The 9,266-nt window shown below is 34.4% G+C and overlaps 2 protein-coding genes across 3 annotated transcripts; both read left to right on the top strand.

Moving 5' to 3' along the window:
* Positions 1-858: 858 nt before the first annotated feature.
* LOC133819423 (uncharacterized) lies at positions 859-4,592 on the top strand. The gene is made up of 7 exons (XM_062252685.1): positions 859-1,518; positions 1,645-1,842; positions 2,251-2,523; positions 2,862-2,964; positions 3,150-3,268; positions 3,384-3,560; positions 3,805-4,592. Exons 1-7 carry the CDS (start codon positions 1,225-1,227, stop codon positions 4,549-4,551), a joined length of 1,911 nt encoding a protein of 636 aa, XP_062108669.1. The 5' UTR covers positions 859-1,224; the 3' UTR covers positions 4,552-4,592.
* A 1,662-nt stretch (positions 4,593-6,254) lies between these two features.
* Positions 6,255-8,758, top strand: LOC133819422 (probable protein phosphatase 2C 34). 2 transcript variants are annotated; one of them, XM_062252683.1, is made up of 6 exons: positions 6,255-6,445; positions 6,916-7,147; positions 7,236-7,544; positions 7,641-7,758; positions 7,855-8,078; positions 8,295-8,758. In XM_062252683.1, the coding sequence occupies exons 2-6, from the start codon at positions 6,929-6,931 to the stop codon at positions 8,547-8,549; spliced, it is 1,125 nt and encodes a 374-aa protein (XP_062108667.1). In that variant the 5' UTR covers positions 6,255-6,445; positions 6,916-6,928; the 3' UTR covers positions 8,550-8,758. The 2 variants fall into 2 exon arrangements, with proteins under 2 accessions (XP_062108667.1, XP_062108668.1); XM_062252684.1 differs by lacking the exon at positions 6,255-6,445 and adding an exon at positions 6,529-6,623.
* Positions 8,759-9,266: the final 508 nt, after the last annotated feature.

Genomic DNA, 9,266 nt, shown 5'->3' with positions numbered 1-9,266 from the left:
ATCTAAATAGGTTTCAACTTCATTAATAATTAAAGAGTAATACTAGATATATACTTGAATTGCATACATTTTTTTATTATAGATAATAATGTATATTCAATTTTAACCATTGATAATTTTAAAGAGGACTATATCAATTTTAATTATGTGATTAAGATTAAATATACATAATTTTATATAAAAATTATGTACAGTTCCAATCATTACTCATAATTAAATAAAATATTGACATGTTTCTTGCTAGTTTTATTATACTATTCTCTTAAACAATATACGCCCATGAATGTATGAATGCATGCATGGAAATACAATTGGTGGGTCACTTTCTTAAGTAATTGACCATATTTTAGTTGCGGCTGGTATGTCACATTCTCATTGTCGCTATACCTATTTACATCATTTTTTATAAATGTAGTTCAACTATCTCATTTCTTACCATTATTACTTTTTTTTACTAATAATTGACTCTTCTTTTGTTAAACTACTACTGGACCTGGGCCTGGGGCCCACTCAATTATTGAGCAAAAATGAATGTGAACTTCCATGAATGAATTTGGATCTAGCCCCAAAAAAAGGGTAAAATTCACCACAAATAATGCTTTATGTCCTCATTGAATAAAGTATGGCATTTTTAGAATGGGAGTTGAAATTAATTAAAACAATGAAAATAGGTTATTTATTAGACATATATAAATAATTGATTAGACAATAAGAAGAAGATAACTACAGTAAAATTGATTAGAGTGGTGAAATGGGCCCCAAACAAGTGGGCCCATATCCACGTCATTGTCCTACCACCTTGTTAAACTATCCCACTTGATCCCTAACGTGCGCACACTTTATCAATTCTCATATCTATTTTATTTTATTCTTTTCTTTAACTACTCTGTATACCTGTTCAGTGCGTTTACGTGCTCTGCCCATCACGGCGTTAGCTCTTACATAAATGACAATAATACCCCAACAATCTTCTTAGAAGGGAAGATCCTACTCTATTTGTCTTGGGGAGAAAAAAGACTTTTACGGCAACTTTACCATCGAGTCACCTCCACGAATCTCTATCTTCATTTTCCTGATCGGTTTCTTCTAACCCTAACGAATTTCGCTCTCCGCGCTATTGAAATTTATACCTTTTTTTTGGGTTTTAGTTATTATTATTATTATTTTCCGAGAATTGTTAAGTTTAGGATGGTGAGTCGTTGAGACGTTTGGATCGCGATTTTTATGGCGGCGGGGACAATGGCGACCGCCGCCGGAGCTGCGGTGATTCTGTATTTGGTTTTGAGTCGGAGGCTATCGACGAAAGGTGAAGAAGACGATGATAGGAGTGGAGCTTTTACGAAATCGGCCAGATCGTTGAAGAGGAGGCTTTCACGGCGACCTGCTCAGGCTCCGGCGACGTGGCTCGAGTCCATCACAACGTTGTCGGAGACTCTGAGGTTTACGTATTCCGAGACATTGGGCAAGTGGCCGATTGGCGACTTGGCTTTCGGCATTAATTATCTCATGCGGAGGCAGGTACGCAATCGAAAAGTCTCTAGGGTTTCTAATCTATTTTCGTTTGAAGTTCGTGCATTTTCTGAAATTTGTTTAATTTTGTTTATTGTTCGTATTTATATAATTTATTTGATTTGGTGCTTGCAGGGAAATTTACACGTTGCGAGTGTGTATGCTGGTAGTAATTCTGTACGGCTTAAAGGTCCTGAAATTGTTTCGGAGTTGAATTATTACTTAAGATTGTTGACCCTTTGTATATTTTTTTCGAAAAAGCCGTTCCCGGTGTTTTTAGAGTCCGCCGGTTACTCTGAGGAGGATGTTCTTCTTCAGAAGCCCAAGGCTGGGGTATGTTACACTCTTTGATTCGTTTTGTTATGTTCATTATGCTAGTACAAATAGTTATGCGATTTGTTACGAGACATTTTATCAATGGAACAAGTAGAATATAAAGAAGTAGAGATGGTATTGGTTCTTCATTCATCTGGAGGGTTTTGGTTTTGAAAAAGAAGAAAACTTAGATTAGTATTAGTCTAAGAGTATGAGGTATATTATGTAGAATTGGAATCAAAATGCTGAAATGTGAGAATGCCAACTAGAATTTTCAGTTATGTCATCTGGGGTGTGTACTAAGTGCTTAGTTTTTTGTCGCTCATAATCTTCCAATCAAATCTATAATTTAAGCAATATTTAGTGCAATTTCTTTTCTGATGCTTCACGAGTGACTTAATTTAATCAAGGCAACAATGCTCGCAGTTGATGAAGCCTGCTTTCACAATTATACGTGATAAAGATTCGAAATGCTTCCTTCTATTGATTCGTGGAACTCATAGTATCAAAGATACGTTAACAGCAGCAACTGGTGCTGTAGTCCCTTTCCACCACTCGGTTTTGCATGATGGTGGGATTAGCAACTTGGTTCTTGGTTATGCTCACTGTGGGATGGTTGCTGCAGCTCGCTGGATTGCTAAGCTTAGCAGTCCTTGCTTGCTCCAGGCTCTTGGTGAATATCCTGACTATAAAGTTAAGGTAATTCCATTTCTTAGTTTGACTAATTTTGACGTATTGCCTTTTGTTTGCCGGATTTGCAGTACTTTATATCTCAGATTCCCATGATAATAGTCTAGTAAGAATTTTTCTTTGGTTATCTATTAGTTAGCTTAAGTGTATTCTCTATTATTATGCTCAAACTCAACGATAACATAATTCTACAGCATATACATTTATGAGTTGTCTTTCTAGGAATACAGGCTTTTGAGTTGTGACTTTGTTCAATCCAGTGGTGGCCATTTTTTTGACACTCTGCCACTTTCACCCTAACCTACTATTTTCCGTTAACGGTTTACTTTTGATATTTGTATTTTCAGGTTGTTGGACATTCACTTGGTGGTGGTACAGCTGCACTACTTACTTACATTTTTCGAGAACGAAAGGAGTTCTCCTCGAGCACTTGCATCACATTTGCCCCAGGCATGTCCAATATTATAATTTGATTATCTTTTTGTTGAGTTACATCATAAATGGCTTGTTCTTCAAGAGACGAATGCTGTGATGCTTTCTAAACGTGCTACAATTCAACCTTTTCAAATTTTTTAATTTTATTCAATACAACTTTCTCCTCTGTAAGCTTTGCATTATAATTCGTCGTTTTACAGCTGCTTGTATGACATGGGAGTTGGCAGAATCTGGCAAACACTTCATTACAAGTATCATCAATGGCTCCGATCTGGTGCCCACATTCTCAACAGCTTCTATTGATGATCTTCGATCTGAGGTGCTTTAAATGTTTCTCTAGATCTGAAATGCAATTTATTATGTGACATGAAGTTAAATTCTTGTCAATAAAGTTTTGTTGGAATCCTTGTATGTTGATTACCATTACTTATCAGGTAACAGCATCATCTTGGTTAAATGATTTGAGAGATCAGCTTGAGCACACGAGGATACTGAATGTTGTCTATCGCTCTGCAACTGCTGTAGGGTCTCGTCTACCAACCATAGCTAGTGCAAAAGCCAGGGTTGCTGGTGCCGGTGCACTTCTGAGACCAGTATCCAGCAGCACACAGGTGATGGTTGTCAAGATCTTTCTTAATAGTTCATTACTTTTAATAATATGCCCTTGATATTCTGCATTCTTCAAGATTTTGTACGAGGCTAAAAATTTGTTATGAAATTTTGCGGAAAATTTGGGTGGTTCTAGTGTGTTTGGTGTTGCATACTTCTGTGCTTCAATTTTATATATATATATCTGCTCTACCTATTTTTATATTTATTCCATTTGTCCTAATGCTTGTGCTTGGTGGATAATAGGTTGTAATGAAGCGTGCACAGAATGTTGCCGAAGCTGTTGTTAGAACCCGCTCATCTTTATCATCATGGTCTTGCATGGGTGCACGCCGTCGAAATGTGGGCCCTTTATTAAATTCTAAAGAAGAAGATTTGCCTGAAGTTTCTCTGATAGCCGAAAACTCTGAATCTTTGGATGTTGGAGGCATTGCCAGAGACTTAGTTCTGGACAATGCAGAATCTAGTTCTTCAAGTGGTGGATCAGGACACGACGATACAGATGAAGAGGAGCAGCTTATTCCTGTGCCGAGAGTCACCACTACATCTGTCGTAGAAGACATTACTGAAGGTGAGTTGTGGTATGAACTGGAGAAGGAGCTTCAGAGACAGGAGAATAAAATTGACATTGATGCAGAGGCGGAAGAAGCAGCTGTAGCAATAGAAATAACTGAAGAGGAAAATAAGCTGGTTGATGGTGTGGAGAGCACTACGGCAGTTTCTTCAACGGATGCATCAGAGAATCACCATCTCTACCCCCCTGGCAGAATCATGCACATTGTTGCAGTCCCTCAATCTGATTCTAACAATTTAGATGATGAGGGACCCAGTGAAGAACACGTCGGTATATATGAGACACCAAGAGAACTGTACAGTAAACTTCGACTCTCTAGAACTATGATTAAGGATCACTTTATGCCTATGTATAAGAAGATGATGGAAATGTTAATTAAGGAACTGGAAATTGATGATCAAATCAGTTGTGTTATTTGAAAAGAAACAGAATTAAATAGTGAAAGGTTATGAATTACAAATTTGTGTCAATTTTCATTTAATATTTGCCTATTCTATACACTCCGATCTTTTGACTTAGTCTAAAGGGTAGTAGCGTTTTTCTTTGATACGTTACTAAAAGGAGACAATGCAGCAGTATCCATCTTTATTGAGAGTGCCAAGAATGGCATTGATAGTGGATATAGAACTATGGAAATTTCTCCACCCAAGTAGCTTGTGATGCCATGAAAAGACATCAACATTTTTGAATTCCAACTCCTGAATTCTAATGTTTTGTCGTTTTGTCTTGTTTTTGTTTGTTTTGCATTGGAATTTTATACAATTATACCTAACCTACTCTAGAATGGTCTGGTGTTGTTAGTCTATTTTACATTTTCATGCATGGCTCTGAGATAATGAATTCTATATCTGGTAAACTATACCGACCACAACAAAAGTTTTGGAGACCACCCCAGCCCAGTGTCTTTGAAAAAAAGTTAGCCCCACCATTATCTTTCATCCCTCGATAATGGATTATGGAATCATGTCAAAATCAGCATGATTGAGGATGACATGGAAATGATATATAGCCATACGAATGAATTGTGTATATAAATAACTATAAAAACGAAATTCTTTTTCTTTCTTAATATGTTTATTTTACACTGCCAAATTGTTGACCTCTGTATGTTTTCTAAGCACAGAATCTAGCATTTTTCAGCTAATTATATAAATAACACTTGTCCACAATTAATGTTATACTATAGTGCCATCCTAGCACTACTTATATCTTAAAAAAATGCATTTCTCAAATTTTATGTTAAAACAACACGTTCTTCCAACTGACTATGCTACATGGAAATAGACCTCAAAGCATACAAAGGTGTTGTAAAATTTTCACCTAATGTTAGAAGCTGACATTTAGATTATAATGAACATAATAATAATAATAATAATAATTTGTCTCAAAGTAAATAAATTTATTCTAAGTTCTAACCACTGAGAGTGGCAATGGATTCTATCAACATTAACCACCTTGCTAATATGTTAATACTTTCTAAAGTTGTTGACTGCAAAATCAGTCATATTCATAATCATGTTATGTGTTTTTTGATCTACATGGTCCCACAAAAAACAACTGGCTAACTGTTGTCCTTGTATTTGATAATGATTAGTTTAATCATGTCTTTCCAAAATCTTATTCGTCATTAGCTGAAATGTATTCCCACTCACCTTATTTCTAACTTTCTCAATCAAGCTTTATGGTAAACACTCATTTATTTATTGAATAAACCTTCAAGATATTATATCTCTAATCCCTCTCTATTCTCATCCACACAAAAACTACCATATTTAATCATGGCTAATTCACCCCCAATAGCTATTAGTATTTTAATACCGACTTTTCTTTTTCTATAATATCTATCGATCAAGCTTATGATAATCCTTACAATACTTCTAAATTTTGTATACAATGATATACTTTTTCAAATCTTAAACAAAACGCATAAATAAAAGTGGGTGGGGGGCTTGATGTAATGTTTGTAAGACAATAGTCAGCATGTGAAAATACCCAAATGCCCCTCTTTACAATTTGACTTGTCAAACATGGTAGCCACAAATAGATGGGCAATATAGTAATATCACAAAGCAACAAAATTACACAGATTATCGTTGTCCATAAATGTACGTTGCTTAGCTATATACTAGAGGAGAGAATAAGAAGAAGATGAAAGATGGAGTATAAGCAAAAGAGGAAGATTAAGCCTTTGAATTCTCTCACTCTCAAAAGGATTGTCGTAACGCCTTCATATTCTGGCAAACGACAGTTAGTTTCTGTGTTAAGGCAGCTTAACTTGTCGTTTTCTTGTTAACGGAGGATCAAACGCACAAGGTATTGTACTTTTCCAAAAATATATATATATATATATATATATAGTATGAGATTATATATACTTATCCTTGTTCAATGTTCATGATCAAATAGTAATTGTTTTCTGTGGCTTAGGCTTTGTGTGTTCTATTGACTTTTGTTAAGTGGGGTTGTTGAGTACTGCTCTTGGTTTTTTTAGGTACTTGTTTGTTTTCTTTTCTTTTTATAAATAAAGCTGATATATAAGGAGATCGATCACAAATAAGTTGTTTTTCTAGACATGTGCAGAAATATTAAATCCAATTTTCTCACAAGTGTCAGGATTGTTTGGATTCAAAAATAGATATTATGTTCGAGAAATCTTAATCATCAAACAACATAATATTTTGCTTTAGTTTATTAATTTGTTTGAAGGTTGGAATATACATATATATATATTATAGCAGTGGTGTGGTAAGATTAATGTATATGTGAATATTTTGCAAGTGCAGGAGGAATAACATAATGGTTCTTCTTCCATCCATTTTTAAGAAAGGCAACAAGAATTTTGGGCATGACATTGGGAAAGAGACCGCAGACGCTTTGTCAAAGGAAGCCAAAAAGAACGAGCTGATCTCAAGGTCTTCTGGCATTGTTAAGTCTCAAAACTCAGACAACTTATCTTCCATTTTCTCCAAGAGAGGACAGAAAGGAATCAACCAAGACTGCTTAGTTGTTTGGGAGGTAATTACTCAATCAAATTAATTTGTTGATTTTTGTTTAGTTGAGAATGAGAATATTTATTTACTTGTTATTATTATGATTGATATAGGAGTTCGGTTGCCAAGATGACATGGTGTTTTGTGGGATATTCGATGGCCATGGTCCATGGGGTCACCTTGTTAGCAAAAGGGTCAGAGAATCATTACCATCTTCATTGCTATGCAACTGGCAAAAAACTCTTTCTCAAACATCTCTAGATCTCAATTTCGAAATCGAAAACGAGAGAGCTCTTCATTGGTTTGGTACATGGAAGGAATCCTTCTTTAAAACTTATGCAGACATTGACCAAGACCTTAAACACAACAATGAAATCGATTCCTATCTAAGTGGTACCACAGCATTGACCATTGTTAAGCAGGTAATTATAAGTATCACATATATTTTTATTCTTGAAACTATACCAGTTAAATTATAGTTTATGAAAAGTACTTTTTTGTTTGGTTATGATTTTCAGGGTGAACGTCTCATTATAGCAAATGTTGGTGACTCTAGAGCTGTGTTAGCTACCACTTCTGAGAATGGTACTTTAGTAGCTCTTCAGCTCACAATTGACTTCAAGCCCAATTTACCAGGTAATTAAGCCCTTTTTATCATTATTATTATTGTTATGTAACAATATCTATAGATATAGAAAATGATGAGATCGTGGTGTGTTTATGTATTGACAGAGGAGGCAGAGAGAATAATACGTTCAAAGGGGAGGGTTTTCTGTTTAGAAGACGAACCGGGGGTTTATAGGGTGTGGAGGCCTAACGGTAAGAGTCCTGGACTCGCAATCTCAAGAGCCTTTGGTGACTACTGCATTAAGGAGTGTGGATTGGTTTCCACACCTCATGTTGCTCACAGAAACATTTCTACCAATGACCACTTTGTCATTTTAGCATCCGATGGGGTAATTATCACACCTTTATGATATGATAATAATGTTATTTTGTATAATAGTATTTACTCTTTGTTTGGCAAAACAGTTTTTTTAGTCCTTTTGTTTTGATAATTTGATGCAAAACGGACTTCCGGACACTCCCAATACCTAAATGATGTTATAAAATAGTCTATTTTTAACAATTATTCCAAATTATTCATTAGATAGATCATCCTCATTCCTCAGGTGTGGGATGTGGTATCAAATCAAGAAGCAGTGGAGATGGTATCATCAAGTCCAGATAAGGAGAAATCAGCTAGAAAGCTAGTGGAATGTGCAGCCAGGGCTTGGAAATCTAAGAGAAGAGGAATTGCCCAGGATGACATCTCAGCTATATGCCTCTTTTTCCACTCTACTGCTACAACAACTACCACTGCTTTACAGGCCAATAACTTTTTGGTCTCCAAGTTTTCTAGCTTAAAATCACACAAATCTGTCTAGATAGATTTGTAGCCTATCTTCTAGCTTTTATTAGATTTTTTTAGTGGGTAGGGTTGTTGAATTGCTGATTAAAGTTTTGGTTTTGGATTCTGTTTGTGTTTTAAGTTGTGTAAATAAATATTCCTCTCTATCCATGCATGTCTAAGATTTTATATTCCTGTATACTAATATATATTCAATAATAAATTACAAAATACTGTTTAGGTGTATCTCCGTATGAAATTGAAAATGAGGCAGTGGTCTTAATTACACAATAGAATCTTAGAAATGGATATTATACATTAATATTTGATACATTCCTAATTAATAAAATATTTATGGTGCAAATCACAATTTTTTTAAAAGGAAATACTGCATAACACTACACAAAACTATTTATGCCCACTAAGATATTCTTTCATTTATTTTTATAAAATGAAGCTAATAAAAATTAATACCAAAAAAAAAAGCTCAATAACTTTTTATGAATTTATATTTAGTTTATAAATTAAGAAAATATTTATATATAGTAACACCTCTTAAATTTATTATATTATTAGGTCTTAAATCATGCATTTTAAAAAAAAAATAAGAACTCTATTTATTCAGAATTAAGAATCGTACTTATTAAAAAGACAAACTTTAATCATTTTTTATAAAAACAAATCTATATACCTATATATAAAGGAAAGACTTCTTAGAATCAATAATTTATAATTTATCTATTTTCTTATGATT

This window comes from Humulus lupulus, chromosome 2 (assembly GCF_963169125.1).
Source record: "Humulus lupulus chromosome 2, drHumLupu1.1, whole genome shotgun sequence".
Lineage (NCBI taxonomy): Eukaryota > Viridiplantae > Streptophyta > Magnoliopsida > Rosales > Cannabaceae > Humulus > Humulus lupulus.
The sequence above is the reverse complement of the archived record's forward strand: the minus strand, read 5'-3'. Positions and strand labels throughout refer to the sequence as shown.